The 24,851-nt window shown below is 35.5% G+C and overlaps 1 protein-coding gene across 5 annotated transcripts in view; it reads left to right on the top strand.

Annotated features, from left to right (window-relative positions):
* Positions 1 to 24,851, top strand: part of LOC123309795 (torso-like protein) — a 42,088-nt gene that overhangs the window by 6,663 nt on the left and 10,574 nt on the right. For 2 of the 5 annotated variants that reach the window (XM_044893066.1, XM_044893063.1), the window contains exon 2: positions 23,976 to 24,251. In XM_044893066.1, coding sequence (XP_044749001.1) covers positions 23,997 to 24,251 — 255 coding nt within the window. In that variant the 5' untranslated portion in view covers positions 23,976 to 23,996. Of the gene's footprint in view, positions 1 to 47; positions 577 to 9,819; positions 9,994 to 23,975; positions 24,252 to 24,851 lie in introns of those variants that run through there. The other 3 variants (XM_044893065.1, XM_044893064.1, XM_044893067.1) reach the window with 3 other exon arrangements.

Below are 24,851 nucleotides of genomic sequence, written 5' to 3'. Positions count from 1 at the left end.
ACGTTCAAAAACAAATAGGATAATCCGAAAGACGAGAATCCCGAACAGTAACTGTCCAGAAGGGGCCCCCATCGAAACTCACGCGGGAATTTTCGAGATATATTATTCGCGAGAGAAGCTCGCCCTCCTTCCGCCGCGTGCGTGATCCAACCACCCACAATTTTGGATTTCCGCCGTCGATAATATCGAATATCCGATACTGTACGTCCCTTTTTCCGTTCCGACCATTCGAAGTCTCGATTTCGCGGTTCGTCGATGTCCGAAATGATTTTTTAAACGGTCGCATGCTAATAAGTCGTGACGACGCGCGCCCGGTGAAGAAACAAATTGGCGGAGACGAGCGTCCGTAATTTCATTTTTCCAGGTGGTGAACCCGAGGAACTCGTTTCGCAGTCGCGTTTCGACCCATCGCGAATCGCTGGGTACGATGTGAAATTGCGGGGAAAATTCTCAATTTCGAAAGATATTGACGCGAACGATCAGCACAAAAGGTGGTAAAAGTTCATTCGGAGTGTTCTATGAAAAGACTTCTGGGTGCTTTTCTGGAGGAAGCAGACATCATTCTCTTCGAATTGAGTGAGTGTAATTGAATTTGGTTTTCATCTTCCGTTATGTGACATATACTTCATTCAAATTTATTTTAGCAGTCGGTTGGCCATGAAATAATTTTCTCAAGTTTTTGTAACTAGAACGAAGTTAGTTTGGCACTCATGAAATGTCGTTAATATCATAACGCCGTTGCCACAACTAATATCAATTTTTATTACGAAAATGCCGAAAGTGATTGAAAAAAGAGACAGGGTTTCAGGAAGTGTTATCTAGAATTCAGGTCCGCTCATTCAAATAGTTATACCATGATATTCTAAAATCCACAATACGTCAGACGGTAGCAAACATATTCAATGTAAGAGAATTTATATAAAGTTTCATCTGAATCTAAACGACATATATTTCAGCTGGATATTTCCACAATCAGAAAGATTGTGAATGAAGAGGATGACAAAGAATTTCCTTCTATTGGGAGACCCAAAAAAGTGGTGGCATTTGAGAATTTTATGTTTGAGTGAATTAATGCGAAAAGTTTACTACAGGATTTTCGATAAATGTCATCGGAGAATGAGTTCCCTAAAATGGATTTTTCTATTTTTCATTTGACTTGTCCTATACAGTGTAAATGTCTTAAGGTACTAATAAATACCTAATTATTATTATTACATCAATGTATTAAGATGAATAGCCACAAATACGCGCAAGTTGCCCTGTTATTTGTTTATTCATGTGAAATTTTTGTTCAAAGGTGAAGTTCATCTTGACTTGAAACTTCCTTCAATTCCTTTTACTTATATTGATGCAAGATGATTTTTGTTGAAGAATTTAACATTCCTGTAGTTATCTGTTAATTCCTTCGGGAGATACCAATTCCCAACCACTCAATCATATGCATTTCATCTTCGGGTTAATATTTTTGAAATCTACAAATGATGTAAGCCAAAGAAGATAACGAACATTAACTCTCCTCAAGCTAGTGCATATTATGATATTATACTGATCTCTTGTATTTTCCATGCAAATAACTGGATTTGGTATGCCTTCAATCAGTTTGTATAAACTTCAATTATGTTCGTCACATATTTTCCGAAGAGATTCGACATTGTGATAAAATACGTAATGACAGAAACTTTTACGTAGAACGGGCAACATAGCGTTGATTTAAAACCAAAAAATGTTTTGACAAGCGTCATAACCCCACATTTTCGTACTATACAGAGTGAAATGTGTCAAATTTCCATGGCCAACCGACTGCTAAAATAAAAGTGAATGAAGTATACCTACTCTGTACTCACTACTCTTCCCGAAATTATCTAACGCAAAAAATTTTGTCACAGGTTCCAGAGACTAAATTTTTTTTAATTTTGTCAGTAGGCCACCTCCTGAGTTACAGTTCTCTGAATTTCGCCCCTAAACATAGTATTTTCTTTTCTTAGCAGAATTATATCAATTGAAAAATTGAAATAATCGATTTGTTACTGCGTGCATTCTTGCACTGATTTGTCGAGAGCAAATCAGATCGAAAATATTGTTGCTTGACATTGCACGAAAAATGGAACTTTATGGTAAAACTTCGTAACGTTTCGGAGTCTATTGGTGGTATTCTGCTTTCATCTGTAAGCCAATCAGTAACTTTCCATAAGCTCACTGGAGAATTTCAATTCTGGACGGTTTTTAGTGGTCTGTAGCTGACAGGAATCCGTAACTATTTACGATAAGTAGTTCAAAGTGACACTGTCAATGAGATATACTCCATTCCCTTTTATTTTAGCAATCGGTTGGCCATGGAAATTTGACACATTTCACTCTGTATAGTACGAAAATGTGGGGTTATGGCGCTTGTCAAAACGTTTTTGGGCTTTAAATCAACGCTATGTTGACCGTTCTACGTAAAAGTTTCTGTTATTACGTATTTTATCACAATGTCGAATCTCTTCGGAAAATATGTGACGAACATAATTGAAGTTTATACAAACTGATTGAATGCATACCAAATCCAGTTATTTGCATGGAAAATACAAGAGATCAGTATAATATCATAATATGCATTAGCTTGAGGAGAGTTAATGTTCGTTATCTTCTTTGGCTAAAGTTTGAATACGTTACATCAGTTGTAGATTTCAAAAATATTAACCCGAAGATGAAATGCATATGATGCAGTGGTTGGGAGTGGGTATCTCCCGAAGGAATTAACAGATAATTACAAGAATGTTAAATTCTTGCAACAAAAATCATCTTGCATCAATATAAGTAAAAGAAGTTAAAGGAAGTTTCAAGTCAAGATGAACTTAAACTTTGAAAAAAAATTTCACATGAATAAACAATTAACAGGACAACCGGCGCGTATTTGTGGCAGTTCATCTTATAATACATCGATATAATAATAATAATTAGGTATTTATTGGTACCTTAAGACATTTACATTGTATAGAACAAGTCAAATGAAAAATAGAAAAATCAATTTTCGGGAACTTATTCTACGATGACATTCATCGAAAATCCTGTAGTACTTTTCGCATTAATTCACTCAAACATAAAATTCTCAAATGCAACCACTTTTTTGGGTCTCCCAATAGAAGGGAATTCTTTGTTATCCTCTTCATTCACAATCTTTCTGATTGTGGAAATATTCAGCTGAAATATAAGTATTTAGATTCAGATGAAACATTATATAAATTTTCTTACATTGAATATGTTCGCTACCGTCTGACGTATTGTGCATTTTAGAATATCAGGGTATAACAATTTGAATGAGCGGACCTGAATTCTAAATGGCACTTCCTGAAATCTTGTTCGTTTTTTCAATCACTTTCGGCATTTTCGTAATAAAAATTGATATTAGTTGTGGCAACGGCGTTATGACATTTCATGAGTGCCAACCTCACTCCGTTCTAGTTACAAAAACTTGAGAAAATTATTTCATGGCCAACCGACTGCTAAAATAAATGTGAATGGAGTGTACCTACTCAGTACTTACTACTCTTCCCGAAATAATCTAATGCAAAAATTTTTGTCACAAGTTCCCAAAACTTCTCTGAATTTCGCCCCTAAAGCCCGTTTGCAACAGCCGAGAATTCTCTAGAGAATTTACTCGAAAATTCATGCGTCGTGAATTATTTACCGTTGCATACGCACTTTCGGTAGAATATTCTGTTCACTTGTATACAAAATAATCTCTGCCGTTTTCTTGCGAGAATTTTTTAGAGAATTCTGCAGAGAATTGCAAACGGGCTTAAGCATAGTATTTTCTTTTCATCGCAGAATACGGTTTTACGTGTTCTGAAATTTTTCAGGCTTTTCACTCCCAGTATCTGAAACAAAATCAATTAAAAAAATTGAAACAATCGATTTGTTCCTGCGTAATTTGTTGCACTAATTTGTCGGGAGCAAATCAGATGGAAAAAATTGTTGCTTGACAATGAACGAAAGATGGAACTTTATGATAAAACTTCGTAATGTTTCGGAGTCTATATCAGATTGCTTAATCAGACGAATTCTAATCTTCAGAATTTTAGTTTGTTGATCCAATCTTTATTTCATACAAATACGATATATTCCTGCCAAATTATTATTTTGATCCAACAGAATACACGTGTACTCTTTAATTTTTCGCTTATAAAGATTCTGTTCCGTCATTAAAATTTCAGTATTATTTCAATCCACCATGTGGTCTACTGTATTAGAACACACATTATCTGTGATCTATTAATTTCTCTATTATTATAAGTTTTACCACAAATACAGAGAATGTCTTAGTATAGATCTTAAATCATTTTGTGTTTTGAAAACAGTTCGTATGTTGAATTTGGAACCGATTCTCCTCATTTTTTCTGAAAGGCCATTAACATAAGGAGCAAATCGGGTATTCCAATTTTCATTGATTTTGTTTCAGAGTCTGGGTGTGAAAACCCTTAAGAATTTCAGAAGATGCAGAGTCCTCCCAGATTCACTCGCATTAGTCGAAGTCGCTCTAGTTTCATCGATAATTTTATGTTTTTACTATAACTTACGTTGTTAGTGAATATTCTGAATCATAATCGCACCCAAATGGCTCAGAAAACTTTTTTTACTGAAGAGTCAATGTCAAATGACTTATGAGTATGGTAAAATAAGACTTCCACTTTGTGATAATCAAGAGTAGGTATAGTTAAAAAGAAGATAATTCAAAATAACTTCAATTTTTGTGCCAAAACATTGTTATTATTCAACATGCACTGGAAACTGAACTACTGAACATTACTTACTGGTTGAACCTATCAGGAAATGGCACACTTTTGTATTCTCCTCGATAAACGCTGAATAGTTAAGGAAAGCCAATGGAATATTCTTGAAATGATATGTAAAATCAATTAACTCACAAAAGGTGAATTTATGACCTGGTCTATCCCAGATTGAAATCGAAAGTGTTTAATAAATTATAGTTGAATAGATGTGCATGTCCCATTATCTATCTCTATAAGTAAATCAACGATCTTCGTGATCTTGTTTGCGAGTATTATGCAATGAATCTACCCAGACTTACCAATACGGGAAGACAATCCTCTAATCAATAAGGATCGTGGTGTAACCAAAGTTCCAGCCAACGGATATTTCGTAACATAAATGAAGTCAGTTTGAAGAAATTTTTGTCTATTAAAGGCGTTAAATGATTGAGGAAAATGATTGGAGGTACAGACGAAAATTATGTATTTTTTATGAAGTATCTTTGAAACGTCACATTTTGAAATAACCATTTCAACCGATTCCAAAAAAAAATTATTTTAAGTACTTTTAATGCGTTTCGTTTCTATTGCACAAGTTGGCAATATCCACAGAAATATGCGTTGATAATAAAGGACAAAGATGGCTGTCTAAGAAGTCTGCGACGAACGAAGAAGGTCGTAAAATTTTATGGCCGGTTGCTGTTAAGGCTGTTAAGGCTCGAGGCTCGCCAATCAGTACGCGCCTTATGATGCCTGCCAATCAACAGCTGTTTTTTTATAAACAAGCCTTTGTTCTTCTTATTTTCTAGTAGGCGCTGTTGCCAAATCGTAAACTAGAAACGAAGCAATATAAATTTTAAAACCTTTTATTTGAAGAATGATTTTGAATAGTTTCCGCGAAGCAATTGAAAAATTCATGAATGAAACTCATAATTATTCAGTTCAAAGTTGCATATGCTGTTATAACCCAAACTGAGGAGAATTCCCTGTTCTGTCCTCTTCGTTTGTTCCTCCAATTTAGGACCAGCCTGTACACTATATAATCCCTTTTTCTAATAGTCGCTCATGGAGTCGACATAATGATGATATTTATTCCTCGATCTTTCTGTTGCCGTTGCAGATCGCTTCCACAACCTTGAGGAACGATCTCAAAATTGCAGGAAATTTCGCGACAAATGAGACTATGCGGAAGAGCGGTATTTAACTAATACGTGGACCATTTCCAACGATATCGTCGGATATTTTTCTGTTTCACCTTGGATGCGCCCAATTAGGAATGTCATTGAGAATCGAACGCCAGTTTTCGTATATCTTCATCTCGATCGGTTGGTTGTTCCATTTCGTCAAAAGGTTAACTTTCGTGTAGCTGGCATATATCGAAGTTGATCCATTATTCAGTTAAAAGTAAGACTGAGGTCAACAGGTTCCATTATCTCTGTGCCGGTTTTCCCGCCAATTATATTTTATAAGTAGGTATTATTATTGTTTTTTTTTTTTCAGATCCGGTACTTATATTGTATTGCGGGGTATATCTCATGCGATATGATATTAGTTGTGTCGATTCGCCAAAAATGAAAAATTGAACGGAACTGCGATCAAGCGTCAAAGACTATAGGATGTTCTTTGGTAGGACCTTGAGAATCACGTCCTGAAACCAATGAAATTATATCTGGACACCAAGTATACGAGGATATATTGAAAAATTCTTAGCTTACTATAGAACCAAACAAAATTTCAATGTCAAAATATTCTATTACTCAACATATTCTTCTCTTAATTGGATACATTTATTACAGCGAACTTCAACGACTCTAGACATTTCGAAAAAAATGTTTCTTCTTGCTCTGCAAACCAGACCTCCACAGCTTTTATAACCTTCTCGTTGGAAGAAAATTTACAACCTTTTAAACTTTTTTCAGTTGAGGAAAGATATGATAGTCGGGTGGAGCCAAATCTGGTGATTAAGAGGGGTGTTCTAGTAATTCAAACCCTAAATAACGAATTTTTTGCATGGCAACATGAGATTTGTGTGCAGGGGCGTTATCCTGCAAAAACAAAACACCTTTGGATAGCTTTCCGCGTCTTTTCTCTTCAATTTTTTCCCTTAGAGTGGTCAGTAATCTCGAATAGTAATCTCCGGTTATTGTTCTAACCTTCTCCAAAAAATCAATCATGATTACTCCATGGCAATCACAAAAAAATGAAGCAGGAACTTTTCCAGCAGATTTTTGGACACGAAACTTCTTAGGTCTTGGAGAACCAGAGTGTCGACATTCCATCGATTTTTGCTTCGTTACTGGATCGTAGAAATGTACCGAAGTCATCCATAGTAACAATTCGGCTTCTACCCTGGCACGCTTTTGGTCAACATTCAAACATTTGGGGATCCATTTTGCAGCAATTTTTCTCATGTCCAAATTGACGTGGACTATATGATGAACGCGTTCCTATAAAATATTCAGTGCTTCAGATATCCGTTTTAGCCCAATTCGACAGTCTTATAAAACCATGTCATGAACTGCATCGATATTTTCGGGGACTGATACAGAAATTGGCCTTAACGATCGGTCATCATCTTCAATAGAAAATTTACCTCTTTTGAAGCTGGCAGTCCAATTTTTCACGGTCGCATACGTAGGACATTGATTACCAAGGGTATTAAGCATATCTTCGTTAATCTCCATTTTGCAGCAATTTTTCTCATGTCCAAATTGATATGATGAACGCGTTCGTATGAAATATTCAGTGCTTCAGATATCCGTTTCAGCCCAATTCGGCCATCTGACAAAATTATGTCATGAACTGCATCGATATTTTCGGGGACTGACACAAAAACTGTCGCATACGAAAGACATTGATCACCAAGGGTATTAAGCATGTCTTCGTAAATCTGCTTACCTCTTAACCCTTTTAAATACAGGTACTTGATGATGGCTCGATACTCCAATTTTTCGATTTTCACAATTTAGGAAGACATCTTCTTTCTTTTAATTTATTGCGTAACTCTGGTTTACTTCTTTGACCTCAAACTTCACACTGACACTTCTAATGAGTTATTGTTCGTTGCTATGGTAACGCAATATTTTTTTTATACATGGAACTGGTCTAGGCTAACTAGATATCAATACATCCTCGTACATACATTTCATCAGAGAAAAGCCTTTGTCTTGTGGACTTTCACGAAAATAGTAGCTTTGCTGCTCCCGCAACTGAACTGCTGGTCGAAAGTTACAGATATTGTTGTTGATTTGTGTTTTCTCGAAGGAAAAACCAATTTTTTTTGGAATACATATCGGAGTTTTGCAGTAATCTGAAAATTTCAAATATTTATAGTTCTATTCACCCTTAACACAAAGTATGATAAACCACGTGCATCAATAAAGGCTTAGCATCTTCTTTGCTTGCCTTTTCATCAAGTTGCTGAGAAAGTCCTGTTCAATTTGTTGTCAATGTTGTTGCAAAAGATCTCGGGTGGTGCTCATCAAGGGTTCTTGGTCCCAAGAGTGCTCTATTGGATTTAGGCCAGAGGATCTTGGAAGCAATGCTAAATGTGGCATAACCTGGATTACCTAGCAGATCTTATAGTGGGATCTATGTGACAGTACAGGGTGGGCAAAATTCGTTGTCTGCTGATGGGATCTCGAGAATTATATCTCTTTTGAAACTTGCAGTCCAATTTTTCACGGTCGCATACGAAGGACATTGATTACCAAGGGTATTAAGCATATCTTCGTTAATCTGCTTACCTCTTAACCCTTTTAAATACAGGTACAGTAGAATCCGATTATTATGACGCCGGCTATATTGACCAATCGCTTATTATGACGCAATTGCAGTGTTAAGTTTGGTTTCATTCAAAACTCCTTACAACAGGGTTCGGATTTAATGACTTCGCTTATAATGACATGTCGCTTACAATGACATGATTTCAGATACAACAACATTATTTGTAGAAAATTTATCCGGTTATAGTGACATCTCGATCGTTTTCTCAAGCCACCCCACCCCTTTTCATGCGACGAGGTTTGATACGATACGAGATATATCAGATTTTTTTGTAAAAACGAAAAAGTTCTTCATATTTAGCTGATAATTTTAAATTTTTTCAATAAAGGAAACATATAATTTGTCGTTTTTCTCCCAAATTGAATCCATAAAAAATATCATCAAATTTGCTTTTTGTGACTTCCGGTTATTATGACGTGTTTTTCATTTCCCCTCAATGTCATTATAAGCGGATTCTACTGTACTTGATGGCTCGATACTCCATGTTTTTGATTTTCACAATTTCGGTGGACATCTTCTTTCTTCTAATTTATTGCGTAACTCTGGTTTACTTTTTTGACCTCAAACTTCACACTGACACTTCTAATGAGTAATTGTTCATTGCTATTGTAACGCAATATTTTTTTAAGCATGGAACTGGTCTAAGTTAACTAGATATCAATTAACTAGATATCAATACATCCTCGTATTCCACAGAACCAGACTTTAATTGAACGAAAACCAAAACGTTCATTACACGGTGACAACCAACCTGATTTTGAATCGTTTCTGAAAATTGAATCCTTAATATTATTTCTGAATAGTGCTAACATTAGGGCCATGAAGTACCTCTCAAAAAGAGCTAGTCTATTTGAGGGTAGTAATATGAGACCCCAGACCCTTAATAATGGTATTATTGAAAATCAGATCCAATTTTTCTACAAAGAGGTATTCGGAATTCGACTGTAGCTGCCACCAGAGTCAGGCCACTCGACAAACCCGCAACACCTGAGTGCGAACCTGTTCAACCCCAAATCGGGGGTCTTAATAATAGAACGGGACATCTAGAACATTTACGGAGTCCGATGCGAGCTGAAGAATCATTCCCCTCGCCACCCCGACCTCCCCCACGTCCCCCTCGCCGAAGGTAAAGCACCTGTTACGATCCGAGGGAGCAGAGCGTGGAAAAGAACTGGTCAATAATTCTGCCTCCTCGCGAGCTGGCGTGAGGGTACGCCGCAATAGGTTCGAGGCGTTCTTCACTCCAGTTTCACGCAGTCATCGTCGTCGGCTTGCGTCCGAGACCTGGTGCGTACAGTGCCGATCATACCGGGCAGACGTGGTGGCAGGTTCGGTGGGTTGTTGTTGTTGTGTGACCGCGGATCAGTTACCCTTGGAATCAGTGGTGCATGGTGTGCCGCAGGGATCGTTTCTTGGGCCCTTCTGGTTGCCGGCGGTACGTAGAATAGCATGACAGGTGAGATATTTTTATTGCGAGACGCGCGGAGGGGCTATAAATTTAAAACTCGCCAATTATCGAGAAGATGCTCGCGAAAAAAACAGTTGAACTGGACCAATATTTTGAATCGAAAGGTTTAGAGATTAGGAGGATAAATCGCAGGAATAATGTGGAATTCTGAAATGAAAATATACATATTTTTGACCAATGTTATTTAGTTATACATAGTTAGTATTCTGGGAAATGTGTTGTGGGAAAAGTTTGGCAAAAATATTTCGACTAATATCTGAATGAAATATTTTAATGAAATTCTTGATTAAAATAACCAATTCCGAGCACAAGGAATTTGAAAGTTGAGTCAGGGTATTTCGGATCGCTGTAGGAATATTTTATAAAATATTTTGTGAAAATGAAAAATAGAAAAATAAAAATATCGCATAAAAAATTATTAACAAAAATAAACGTGTTTTTTGTTATTATTATTATTATTATTATATATTTATGTTCTTGAAATATGCCCATGGTGTACTAGAATTAATGTCTTCAATTTTCCGACTAAGCGTGGCAGATAGGCAGAAAAACACGGAGAAAAGGAACCCTCAAAACGCAAACAATTTGTTGAAATTTGAAAGAGTAGGTTAGGTTTCATCGAATATAAAATTATAAAATGTGATAAGTACTTTTTTATGTCGACATAATTTTTGGTGAAATTTCAATTGTTACCAACGTTTCGCGGATATATTCCCGCACTTCTTCAGGGCTGAAATGAACAAAATTCTTTCAGCAAGATCTTGATTGAAAATTATTAAATTTATCCTTGTAAATAGTGTTTCATTTAGTTAAACGGGTGTCTTGATTTTGTGATTTATTGATATAGACATTTTGTCACTTTTTTATTTTAAAAAAGTGAACCTTGGATATGATATTTTTCAAGGGCTGTTGAAATATTCTCTCGGAAAATATATCGAACGTGGGCAAGTTATTTCGGAGAAATCGTTTCTCCAAATTAAAAGAAGATTCTACAAATGGTATTGATTTTTGAAATCAACTAATGAGGGAACAATTTCCGAAAAAATTTTTATGTCAACTTCTAGTTTTCTCGGAAGCAGCGAAATTTTTCTTGAACATCGAAATTGCAACATTTTTTTTCATATATTCTGAATTCGAATATGCAGATGGATAGTTGCGAAAGAATTCAAGGGTTGATTCTTTCTCAAAAGTTAGTGTGGGTCTTTCATATAATTTTTTTAGAACTCTTGCATTAACGTCTCTCTAAAGATGGCACCTGAGAGGCAATTTTTAAATTTTTTTCTTAGATACCAGAAAACTGACAGAAATGAAATTCAGCAAACATTCCATGGTAGTGAGAATGCAACAACAAAAATCATGACGCTGTTCCCCTATTGCAAGGAGTAGGAAAAGCCACCTCTTAAATTCATTTCGCCAGAAAATTTTTTCCTTATTCATCATTGAAAAATCAACTTTTGATTGATTCATTCATTTTAAACGAATGAGATGTCTTGTAGTTTCTTCTTGAAACTTTGTAGGGTTTTCACTCCCAATCTCTGGAATGAAATCAATTGAAAAATTGAAATAAACGATTCGCTCCTGCTTAAATTCTTGCACTAATTTGTCGGGAGCAAATCAAGTAGAAAAATTTGTTGCCTGACAATGAACTGAGAAAAATAGAAATTGATTTTCGTCTAATATAGACTCCGAAACGGTACAATATATAATTATAATTCCAAAGTTCTTTTTCTCAGTTCATTGTCAGGCAACAATTTTTTCTTCTTGATTTGCTCCTGACAAATTATTGCAAGAATTTACGCAGGAGCAAATCAGTTTTTCAATTGATTTTGTTCCAGAGATTAGGAGTGAAAACCATGAAAAGTTTCAGGAAATGCAGAATCCTCCCAGAATGAATTTCAATCGATATTTGAGGGGTTCATAGCTGAAGTGAACCAAGTCCATGCAGCCTAGTTTTGAGATAAATAAATCTTAGAAGTTATTTATCACCAATTAATTCAAAAGTGACTTCTTTAGATTTTAAAAGGTTAGAATGTAAGGATATGCTCACATAAGAATAATAATAAATAAAAAATTCACTTTTGAATTAATTGGTGATAAACAACTTCTAAGCTGCATGGACTTGGTTCACTTCAGCTTCGTAGTATCGTGTTAAAATTGACGGTTTTTGAAAAAAATCATTAATTTATAAGTACGTAGCGTGAGTCCAGCCAATATGGCTGGAATTATCTCCGAACTTGCATTCATCTAGTAGGCGTATATCACGTTGACATTATGCGAAAACACCACCAAAACTTTTTGATCTCCTTCCCGCTTCCATAAAATGTCCATTTCGTTTCTACACTAGAAAGACAATTTTATACAAAAGACTCACGCTATTTTTTGACAAGGAATCATCCCCTAAATATCTAATACTAGAGCAGTGTTTTTCAACCTTTTTCATGACATGACTCCCATAGTGAAGAAAAACATTCGTATTTTCACTTAGTAGTTGTACGAATTGACATTTTCATCGATTGCACAAATAAAGATCAAAACGAATTAATTGTCACAGTCTGAACTTTATTGATTTTTTTAGTGGGGTGATTCTCTAATTCTTTTGACCTCTCGCGACCCCCTAGGCCCTAGGGAGTTGTGACGCACAGGTTGAAAAACACTGTTCTAGACCAAACAGTTTCGCGAAAGTACAACAAAGGTTATCTTCGAATTTAGGTAGATAGGTCACCAAAGGTGCCTAATAATTCACATTCCAAACACTAACAAAGCCACATCACGTTATCCAGAATCGACATGAGGTGACCAATAATATTTGCTTCGTTTCTATCGACTGGCACCAACCTCAGATTTGGAAATCCCTGGTCAGAGACAACCAGTTTGTCCCTGCCCTGGTCATCAATCCTCATAATCAACCCTCCCCCTTTAACCCCAGTACTTGGACAGCTCCGTAGTTAACTTCGAAACTCGTAAGTACGAAATTCCTCAACGTCAATTTGAACCCAAAACTTCCAAGCGCATGATGGACGTATCGTTAAGGATTCATGCACTTTGGTCTACTCGAAATTCTGATTGACCCGTTCACATTTCGACCGATCAGGTCGGGGTTTTATTGAATAAACATGAGATCGTATAACGACTTAAGTAACTCGAAGGTTGCCGTCTGAGTACCCGGCTATCATTCTGTTTAAATTCATTCTTGTTGCATATTCAATTACTTTTCGAACGTGTTCGGCGGGATTTTTTTTTTAGTAGGAGTAACTGATGAAGATTCGAGGGATATTTTTCGCTCGGAGCCTCATCAATCATCGCCTTCGTTGTTATTTTGCACAGGGCTTTTAGAAAACCTCACAGGGGCTCAAATGGTCAAGCCTATTACAATGGCACGTTTGAAGGAGCTTCAGGTTGGTTTTTTGATTGGAAACTTTCTTGGATGAGACTTTCAAATAGAGGGGTTTTATACAGGGTATCAGAAAATAAATGGATAAGCCTTAAACACCTCCTAGCAGGGGCTATTGGACGGTCTCTATAAAATATTCTTCCACTTTTATGAAGATAAAAAATTCTCAGTTTACAGACCAAATTGGGAAAATTTCTCCTTGTAATGGGTCGCCACACCTATCACACTTTCACATGGATATATTCCCGCGTCTATTTGCATAAACCACCATAAAGTGTTATCTCCCCATAGCTTTCATATTCGTTAAGCTTTGAACTTGATGAGATCGCCAGACAGAAAGGTTTGCGACCTCAAATTCAAGTGCGGAATGCGGGCTATTATTTTCACATTGTCAATTTTTGAATATCGTTTCTGTTTCATGTTTTCCAGCATGAAATAGTTATTTCTAGTCTAGAAGGCACTGATTCGAATTAGTTGTTTTCCTCAGATTTTAGATGAATCGGTGATTTTTCTCATTGAAATAGGTTGGTTGGCAATACTCTCTGATTGCCATCCCTGTAAACCGAATGTTTGATAGATATACACAGAAAACGGTACAACATACAGGGTGAGTCTTTGATTTGTACAAATATTTTAAAAGTAGAGTCTTGAGGTCAAAAGAAACACTTTTTTCCTATACCATTTTTTCTGATTCGGCCCTGATAAAAAGATATAGTCATTTTAAGTTTTCACAATGAGCTGTGCCACCCCTGGAAAAACAGAATTGCCTTCAGAATAACTAGCTAAATTAGAAAACTGGAGTACGTGGGTGATATTTATATTGTGTTCAAAAAAGATTCATCAAATGAATGAAAAACTATTTTCCGAAATTCATTTCTTTCGATAAAACCGTTTGTTAGATTTTTTATGGTTTTTAAACTGGGCTGATTCGGAAAAAATGGTTAAGAAAAAAAGTGTTTCTTTTGACCTCCTGTTAGAATATTTGAACGAGTCAAAGACTCACCCTATATAATATTCATTTGAAATGGATCTAACAAATTCTTGTAAATATGGAATATTCTCTATTCCCTTACATTCTGCCGTTGGAATGGTCAGTTTAGGTCACAGAAATTGAGAAAAAAAATTTTTTTTCGAGAAATTCGGATTTCCGAAATGTCAAAGAAAATTCTATCCGCCATCAAGGCTTCTCAGCATGATTTTTTCATATAACCCCTGTATTCCATCAGATCATGGTGATTTATAGTTCAAAGTTCGAATTCTATTGAATTGGCGATACGTTAATCGTAAATAAAATACGATTTTATTGAAAACAATCAATAATAATTCATCTGTATTTTCGTTGATGAATTATGGAATTATAATGAGCGACGATAACGAATCCAATTCAGACAGAAATTAAAAATTTATTTGCGATTTTGACATCGTAATCGTTCGTTGACATTTCGTACTGACAGTTCTTATCGAAAATTGGCCTGGAATTTCGAAATTGTTGTTTTTCGGCTTACCAAAAAGAGCGGACGATAAATGTTAATTGCAATCGCTCCCTTTTCGAAACAGTTTGAGCCAGAATCGTTATCTCGAGAGCTTCTACAGGTCAAAAGCAATGTTTTTTCTCTATAAATTAAACAGAAATAAATTACAATGCCCATTTTTTTATAGTTATTTAAAGAATCATAAATCATCAAAATGAGGAAATCTTAACATGTGACTCAAAAGAATAATAACGAGACTTGTTTTACGCTGAATAATTGAGTCGTTCACATCATCAGGGGTCTCTCAAGAATACCTGTGTGAGGATTCTTCTTCGATTGGGCTAGAAATATATTGATCTTTGAGGACAAGTGATATAGAGGATACCTTAATCCACAGTATACATCTCATAAATATTCAGGGACGTGTGAAGACAGTCTTTTAAGGGCCTATTAGAGAATTACTACCTCCATAAATTCACGGATGATCATGATTTGTTGATTAAAGGTCCGTTTTAGGCAGAGGGACAGGTAGCAGAAACCTTCTTTTTCTTGACCATAACAGATAGTCCTTTTATTGAATCACGTTTCGTTAAAGACCTTTGTTGTACGAAAAGAACGTGGAATACCGTATCTAATGATTTTCTTTAACTTATTGTATTCACTCAATTAACACTGAGAACTAGAGATTAGCAGGGAATCCTGTAATTACCACGTATGGAAGCTCGTGAAAAAATTGTCTGGATATGCTTTATTTTATTTATTTATTTATTTATTTATTTAATTATATACGGACTAGCCATTTTACATATTTACAATGAACCTACAACAATATCAACCAGAAGAAATGAACAAAAATCAGTGAAAACTCTCAAGATTCCTAAAATAATTCTTCAGTTGAAAAATTGAAACATGAAAAAGATCTATCTCCACCGAACCAGCAGCCCGCAATGCTCTATCAAGAGGATTATTCATCAAATAATTGGTTCGGCAAAACTTTATGTTAAATTGTTCCCAAGTTCTGAGACTTCTCTGAGGAACGTTTAAATGTATCCTCTGTAGTAGATATGGGCAATCGATGTAATTGTGCAAAATCTTGTAAACCAGCATTATTTCAAAGTTATGACGTCTCGTTTCAAGGGATGTAAGGGATAATTTATCTCGAATGTCCTCATAATGAATAGTATCAGTGGTTAATCCCCATTTGTATCCTATCCATTTCAAAAATTTATTCTGGACCCTTTCAATGGCTTGTATATGCACTGCATAGTGAGGTGACCATATAACACATGAATATTCAACAATGCTTCTCACATGAGCTATGTACATTGTCTTAATAGAAGAGACATTAAAGTCCTGCATATGTCTTTTAATGAAGCCTAGCATTCTTAAAGCTTTTGATGATACGTAATTTATGTGCTCTATAAAACTCAAATTTGTATCTAGCAATACCCCAAGATCCCTCACTGTGCTAACCGACTTTAATATACACGCATTTACTGAATAATCTCTCAAGTATCTTCCCACACAATTATACAACTTGAAAAGTGTATCTAGCTGGGAATAAATTCACTGAAAGATAGTATTTAATACAGCTTTTCCCAAATCAAAATTTTTGACAATTCTTAAAGAGTCAATCAAGTTACACATGCGTACAAATATCAAATGCTCATTCCTTGTTATGAAAAAGTTATTTAACAAACATCAACATCAACTAATCAGTAAATGAAGGAATCTGATTCAATTCATTGAAATAATACAGGCAGTTTAAAAATTAAATGTCAAGAGATATTTGTTTATCATTTTCGTGGTCAAATATGATTCTTGCTTCTGCCCAAAAGGCACATTGTTCTATTTTGTGTTCATCCGAATCTGAACAGATTTGGATGACTTATGTAAAACTCAATACCTTAAAAATTTTGACATAACGAGAAGCAATAAGAGTGAGCAGTTATAATAGAATTATACGCTTTATCCTTACGTACTTGACCGCAGTCTACTTCACAGATCGTGATTCTGTTACGTTATCTGATCCATTTCAATGCTTGATAATGGGTAAAAACGAAAGAGTATTGCATTGTGATCTGAAATCCAATAGAAACTGCATCGTGATTAGAAACTAGGGTAATGAAAATAAATAGATAGAGTAACGAATTGATTTGATTGGATCGAAAAGAAGAATTCGATTTCAATAATAATTATTGTGAAAATTGTATACAGGGTTATACCCATGTAGTATGATCAGTACTAGATTCTGATAAACAAGCTGCTTTTCTTAATTGATAGGAAATTATATCTCCTGAACCAAGTCACCGTTTTAATGAGATGAATCTGACTTTTTCCATACAGTCAATTCAGCATAACCGATTGGAACTTAAAGGAATTAAGCCCCCTTATCCCAAAACATTTCTCGACCAGGCATAAAAGAAAGGATCAATAACAAATCACATTTTCACCTGTCTACACACGTAGGAAGGTACATATTTTGACAGTGACTAACGTAGTCATCACCAGAGAAATGGGGTGTTAAGTTTTTGTCTGCGTTCCAGGGAAAGTACCTTTTATTGATCCTGTTTCTCTAGATTCTAGAATGTCACGTATGGTTTGTTTATGGCTGCTATTATAATTCCTCCACCCTTGATTTGAAGGTAGGTAGAGATAATGCAATGTCAGAACAAATGCATCGGTTTTTCTTCCTCTGAAAATCAGGTTTTGACACTTGGGCATTTGTCCATTATAATCGGAATAATGGAATAAAAGGAACAATTGGTCGATTATTTCCGAATGTTTATTTGGTCATGGTTAGAATTTTTTTAGCAATTCGGAAATAATGAACCTTTGGTAAAATTCGAAGCGTTATTAGTCCTTTTTCGAAATGTAATGTCCATTATTGAAAATACTTAAAAATCTAGTTTGAACGTTGCAATTAGGTCAAACGTTGACCAACATCTATCGAATTAATTGAAATTGAACTGGTCGAGATATTTTCACTTTCATTCACTGTAAGTCCATTTTTGACTCATCGTAATTGAATAGAACTTGATTATGCCTTCATTTGATTCACGTGTTGATCTATATAATTTAGTGTGTTCTATCTGGGATAGAATAAATTTTACGCTGAAATGTTCCTCAACAAGTTTTTATCCACTAATGATAATATTTTTTTGAAGGAAGTATGAAAAATTTAGCGGTGTTTTAAACATTCAAGGAAGCACTTAGTCATGCAAGAAATAATCCTACCTAACCCACCATAAGAATGTTCAAGGATAGCTTCTGCTATGTCCAACCAATGTAGGATGGACAATAGGATTTCTGTTTTTCTTAGACAGGTGAAGAATTTTTTGTAGAAACGACAAAAACTTTGAAAAAATCAGTTTTTTTTTCGATTACTCTCATTACATTTAAGAAATACACTTTTGTCATGACTTTACAGGAGATATTCAGTTTGAAACATTCAGCGAGTGTTCCTCGAAGACATGATTTTACCAAATCTTGGGATCTTTCTGAAATATGTACGTATATTCTGTCTCAATCTCAACATATGGAGGCAGGACACGATATGATCATCCCACATCATATCTGGAGGAGTTCTGATATACGAAAATCTTCTCTCATTGCGTTGTGAAGAAGTAGCTAACACAAAAAACATGTATGTTCCTTGAAAGTCGTTTTTTCAAGCTAACCTTCCCGAAAATTCGCGAAGAAACAATATCCTTTTATTCAAGGTCCCTCAAGGTTCAATTGTTTCGTTGTAGCCTCGTGTTGCAATACTTTGATCGCCTCTCTCTGAGAAAAGATCGATATCGTTTTCCCACCGACAGATCGTTTAGAACTTCACTTGTCATTATCGTCCGTTTTACGTAGCTACAAAATTGTCGGACATACCTACTGACGCCAACAAATTGAATCGATCTGTGTTATTGCGTCCAGATAAGAGAAATACCTAATGTGTTCTTCAAATCGTCGATTTCCTGAACAATGGTAACCGGCTGATCTATCCTCCAGAGCCCAAGGTGAACGAAAGCCTAATTAAAACGTGATTGTTGGCAGTTTACTGCACTCTTTGAGCCAATTTAACCGGGTTTTTTTATTCGCGAATTGCGTAATCGCGTCAGCGAGAGTTTGATTTCTAACTGAGGCAACTTTGGACAGGGCAGTATTAGAGGAAGTAGCCATTGAATACGGTAATAAATCGATGACCTTTTGGTCATCCTTCGAGCTAAGATGAAGACGTCATACCTGGGGAAAAAACCCATGGATTATGATACTTGATAACTTGAGATTCAAAGCAGAAGCAGAGTCAATAAACCACAGTATTGTGGAGCAAAATGACCGAAACTATCCTTCAACTCCGAACTGGTGTGGGAGTCTCATACGAAAACTCTGATGAGCCAAGAACCGACCAAAAAAGACTCATCAAAGTCTTCCATAATGGAGGAAGACATTCACGAGTTTCCCTCGTCAAACTTGCAGCTATCTGCTGTATTCATAACCTCAAATCTCGTGAGATCATGCCAATCCTTGATACCCAATCCACGATAGCTATATACCATTCATTTTTCCGACTTATTCATCATTACATATTTCAACACCGAATTCTAAACCTCCTTCACCTTTCCCCGATAAAAATGGTAAAATATTGTTTGAGTAATCGTTAGGAAAATAATGAATATTGAAGATATTCACTATCGCCAAATTCACACAGTTCTATGAAACATAACTTATGATAATATCAGAAACGAGCGGAAGCTATTCGTGTTATATGATGATTAATATGAGAAATTATGTTAGATTTTACATGTATATGTAACACTGCATAGTTATATCACTCGATCATGAATACAAAGACAAAGGTTCACTTGAAATGTTGTGTTGAAATCCAGTTGTTATGGATTTTCGAATGGCATTAGATTTTTGTAACAATTTCCACCAATAGATCGAAGACAAATAAACTGAGAATAATTCGTTTTGAGAATCAAAGGAATTCAGAGAGCTGTTAGTATTTTTGTATTCGATTCCCAAATTTCATTGCCAGAAAAGCAAGAGGTACTTATCAGCTTTAGTAGCAATTCATTGAAAATTTAATTTTTTTGTTCTGGAACAATACTGTAACTGGCTTTATCTTTACCTAGCCAATTAATTCTATTTGTATTTTACACGTCATTGATAGTTTTTCATTGACTTTCATTTACAGCAAATTTTCCTATTTTTATAATGGAAGTACACTAGAAAAAAAATTCTACAATTTTACCATCTTCGATTAAAAAATAAGGTGATATTTTAAAATCCTTCCATTCATTCGTAAAGATTAAATTCGATTGCTACTTCAACAAGAATCGATACTTCTTGTGCAGAATTGGAATGAATATAATAAAAGCAGTCCTTGACCCCGTGACCAGTTGCGAGAGAAGAATTTCAATGAGGGATTGTTATATTATATCATTTCGATTTCATCTCATGAAATCGGATTCCTCGGTGAATTGATCCTTGAAACTAGATCGCAATCGGAGTTTTCTGTTTCCCCAGAATATATACCATGTGTGACTCACCCTGTATATTTTATTTATACAAGGCCCATTTGGAAAATTTGCGTCTGAACTGAAAACTAGGAATAATATCCTGCATAAACTAGCTGGTACTTGAGGTTCTGATGAAACTACTCTACGAACGGTAGCCCTACAGATTTGGTTTTTTCGGCTATTGAATATTGTTGCCCCCTTCAGGTTAAAAGTGCTCATGTTCAAAACATTTATGGACAACTGAATCTTTTCATGAGAATTGTAACTGGGACTATTGATTCACCTATTCAATGATTATTATTAGTTTTTTCAAGCATTCTACCACCCCATATTCGCAGATAGAGTGCAGTTATCAATTCTTGAAATAAATTTCACTCTCGAAGAAAATCCAGGATAAGTTATTCACCTACTACTAACCTATAGGAGAATACACATAAGTAAATAACTTATCCCACTGCAAATCATGTAAATTCAGTTTCAAACCTCATTTAAATGAATAAAGCATAATTTTGTTCTGAAAAAAAGCCTCTTTTGTGTCAAATATCAATTACCATGATTAATTATTGATTCGGAACATACACAGGCACTTTTACTCTAATCCTCAAAGTATAATCTTGGCATTAGGAGAATACCATTTTAATTTATACACGTTTTATTTGATCGTTGCAAAGTAATTAGGGTTCATCCATGTACAAATACATGGACAAATAATAAATAATTATTATTAGTCCATGGGTTTATCATTCTCACCTTTCGCGTTATTGATCTTTGGATCCTCAACCTTTCAGTAGCGTTCTATCAGGTGTTCATTAAATCTCAGAACTGATCGCCCTCCATTTTCCTCAAGTCACACTAATTTTCAACCTGGTTGTTGTCAGTTGTAATTGTCTAGTCATTTGTCTGGTGAATAAGTGTTAATTATCTAGTTCCTTATTGAACATTCTTGTGCGTGGTGTGTGTTAATGAATTGGTCCAACGAAACAGGTACTTATAGAGATAACCAAGCTGTTAGCGTTATTTTGTTTATGGTGTCTATGATAGACTTTGAGATCGAGGTCACTGTTATATTCTCATATAATTGTGATGTAACATCTCTCACTTGGGAAATGGGTATATCGGAGGAATGGTTTTGAACACAAGAATTTCGGATTGAAGGTCAGAAATTTCACTTGGGCTGAATTAACACCTTAAGAATAACATAGGCTTGATATGCAAAATTAGAGGAGAGGAATTGTCTTGTATTTTTGATTTGATTTTATCGAAAACAAGTGAAGAAGTGAATCCATGTAGCCTCAGAAATTGAGCTAAAGGTTTACTAACATATTCGGCTTAATGTACAAGTGGCATTTTCTTGAAAAATGAACCATAGTTTTTCGAGAACTGAAGCTAACTGTAGTTTCGAGGAATTCCACTCTTTTGCAGAACAACAACAAGTTTTTTAAAAGAACTGTAAGGTCGTTTACATTTCGAATGATCTGTACATATTCCTCAATATTTATTACACATCTCTTACACCTTGCATATAGCTGATCATTGGAGTTGAATGAATAAATCGACAATTTCTTTCAGCATCAGCAATATTCAGTTGTTCAATTTGCTTCAATAGTTTGACTGCCACCAAATTTCTTCAATGTCCATTTTCTTCTGAACCCTCTGCAGAGATATTCCATAAATTGAATTATGTAGTTAAAGATATTTCAATCTTATTAGAAGTTCATATAATTAGATTTTAAGTCTTTAGTCCGCTTATAAACTATAATACAACCTTGACACATTGTATGAGACTATAAGAGATCGATTTTAATAAATGATTTCATCTCTCCTCAGTTTGTGTTGAAAGTATGTCAGATTTCAACAATGAAATGAAATTCGATTGAACAATTTCGAATTCTTCCAACTATTCTTAATTTCTCAAATATACATCTTTATATTTTTAAAAATGTCTATTGACAAATTTTGGCGAAGTTTTGCACAAATTTCCTGTTTAACTATTACCCATTCAGTACATCTTCTAGACACCTTAATACCAAGAAGAATTATTCTTCTATTTTTTTGCGAAAGAATTAATGAATAGTTGTAAATCTTTTTTGTAGCAATCGTGTATAACTGACACTGATTGCCAGTTTCAAAACTGGTATCAACTTCTACATAGCTTGTGTAATGAAAGTACTATTATATTTAGACCGAATCTGGTTCCTGCAATGTTGACTGCACCACTTGTAAATTGGTTGTAATAGAACGCTCGATGTGTTCTGAAAGAATTGCAAAGGTGATCATACAATGACAGACAACTCGTACGTTGCTTCAAAGATTTGTGAAAATAATCATCCCGTATGGAAACAAAAGTTCCTCTTTAATGTTAACGACTTCAGAAAAGACATTTTTGTTTGAATTATAGAAGGTTGTCATGATTATAACTTTGAGTTCTTTTTTTTTCCAGTTATCATTATGTCAAGTGTACATTCTTGAGCGCCGTGGCTTTTTTTTCTAAATTTGAAGCTAATGATTCAAGAATAACGGAAAAAATATAGGTAAAGTTTCAGCAAGCCGAAACAATGAAAGTTGGCCATAAAGGTCACAAAAATCAGTTTTTTTTAATTATCTTCTTACCTGGGCTTCCAATTGTTTTCACATTCATCATAAAAGTTGTAGGGAATAACATTTTCCACAAATTTTGTCCGATGCAATTTTTTCTACGTTTAAACGTTTTTGAGATATGTATATGGCGATGAATGTACTTTAGACTAGGTTTCTACATTGACCTTGGTCTTTCGCATGTGTGGCTAAGCTCCTCTCCCCTTTTCACCCTCTAGCTCGATAACGGTTTTCTACTGTGTGAGAAAAACTGCCTCAGACAAAAGTTTTATAGAATTTCATTTTCTACAACTTTCATAATGAATACAGGAACGATTAGTGGTACAGGAAGGGAGATATTTCAAAAAAATTCTTTATTATCATCTTCAAACTGTCAGATTAAGAAACCCCCCCTGATTAGTGTCAGATTAATGGGTCAACACGTCTACACCATCGAGATTAACCATCTGTATGAAAATCTGACACGCTGGAGTATGTAGAAGTAACGATTTTTTTTGCATTTTCAAAGAACCGCTGTGACGTCACGTCCTGATTGTCATTCCCTTGAAAAGTATCTTCCTTTGGGTCCAGTTAACATATCCTTTAAAAATCTGACACGCTTTAAAAAAAAATTTCACTCTTCCGAACGGCCAGCCCCACCACGCAAACTGTCGATTAATATGAATTTATTATAATATCGGTGGCACTTTGGGCATATACAATATCTTAATCTGATACGCTAGCTAGAGTATGTACACCTGACGTTTTTTTTACATCTTTGAAAACCTGCAGACGCTTTCCCCACCGCTGAAAGTGCATACATTATAGAATCTTCTTTTCTTTCTACCATCTAATCTTCGAAATCCACTAGGTCTCCACGACGTTCGAGTAAATCCCGATTTAGCATCATCGACTCCCCAACTAAGAGTGTTTTTCTCACGTTAAAACCGAATATTTCGAAGACTATTCAAATGGCGAATCTTTTGGTAAATTCTGAAATGTCTTCTTTATTTGCAGCGGGTTCCGGCCCCCTTCAGAATGTGGTGTCGAGCGCAGTTGCTCGTGTTACTGACCACCGTCATTATCGGATATTCTCAAGAGTTCGAGCCGGATGAGAACACGCTCAAGGTGGGCAGGTCCATCGACATCTTCACGAGATACGGCTACTTGAGTCTCAGCATAAAGGTGGTGCCGAGGAACGATACTTCGTGGATATTCCGCGAGCCTACCATAGACATTTTCAACGGGATCGATCCCTTCGCTGTGTATCCTACGAGGAACAACAGGAAGCAGGTAACTACTAGACTTACCACTAAAAATATTAATAGTACTAAGTATACTACTCATGCCCCTGGTGCGGGGTCAATATAGGGAGTAAAGAGTAATGATAAATTATGTTAATCTCTTCGAGGGTGGTCTAAGAGGCTTCCCTAGACAAGCGTCAACCATTCCATCGTTTAGTGCCATCTCTACACCTCTAAATATACCAAATACCTAAGATAAAACTATTGGTGCTTGTTGACTATCAACCCCACCAAGACCAAAGTAATCCCATTTACACAAGAGAGAAACAGTTAGCTATGAAATCCTAGTCACTAAGTGGAGATATTGTAGAGAGTGAGCATGGTGAGATCACTGCTACTGGAGCAATAAGGGCTTTGATAGCGTGCAGAAGTCTAGACTGTGAGATATATGTGGCAATTGTCTGAAAATCCTCGACAAAGTACTGAAACCAGAATGTGCACCAGTGTTTCTATAAGAACTAGGGTAGTGTCAGATCTGCCACCTCTTCATCTTTTGGTAGACAGTTTAGTCCACGAGGTCATCAGAATATGTGAAGAGGGCTCATGTTGTTCCTTGTGCCTCAGATGCTCTCTATCGTTTGGCTGAATC

Source organism: Coccinella septempunctata, chromosome 3 (assembly GCF_907165205.1).
Source record: "Coccinella septempunctata chromosome 3, icCocSept1.1, whole genome shotgun sequence".
In the NCBI taxonomy this organism is placed as follows: Eukaryota; Metazoa; Arthropoda; class Insecta; order Coleoptera; family Coccinellidae; genus Coccinella; species Coccinella septempunctata.
Note: the sequence above shows the minus strand (reverse complement) of the source record. Positions and strands in the feature narration are given on the sequence as shown.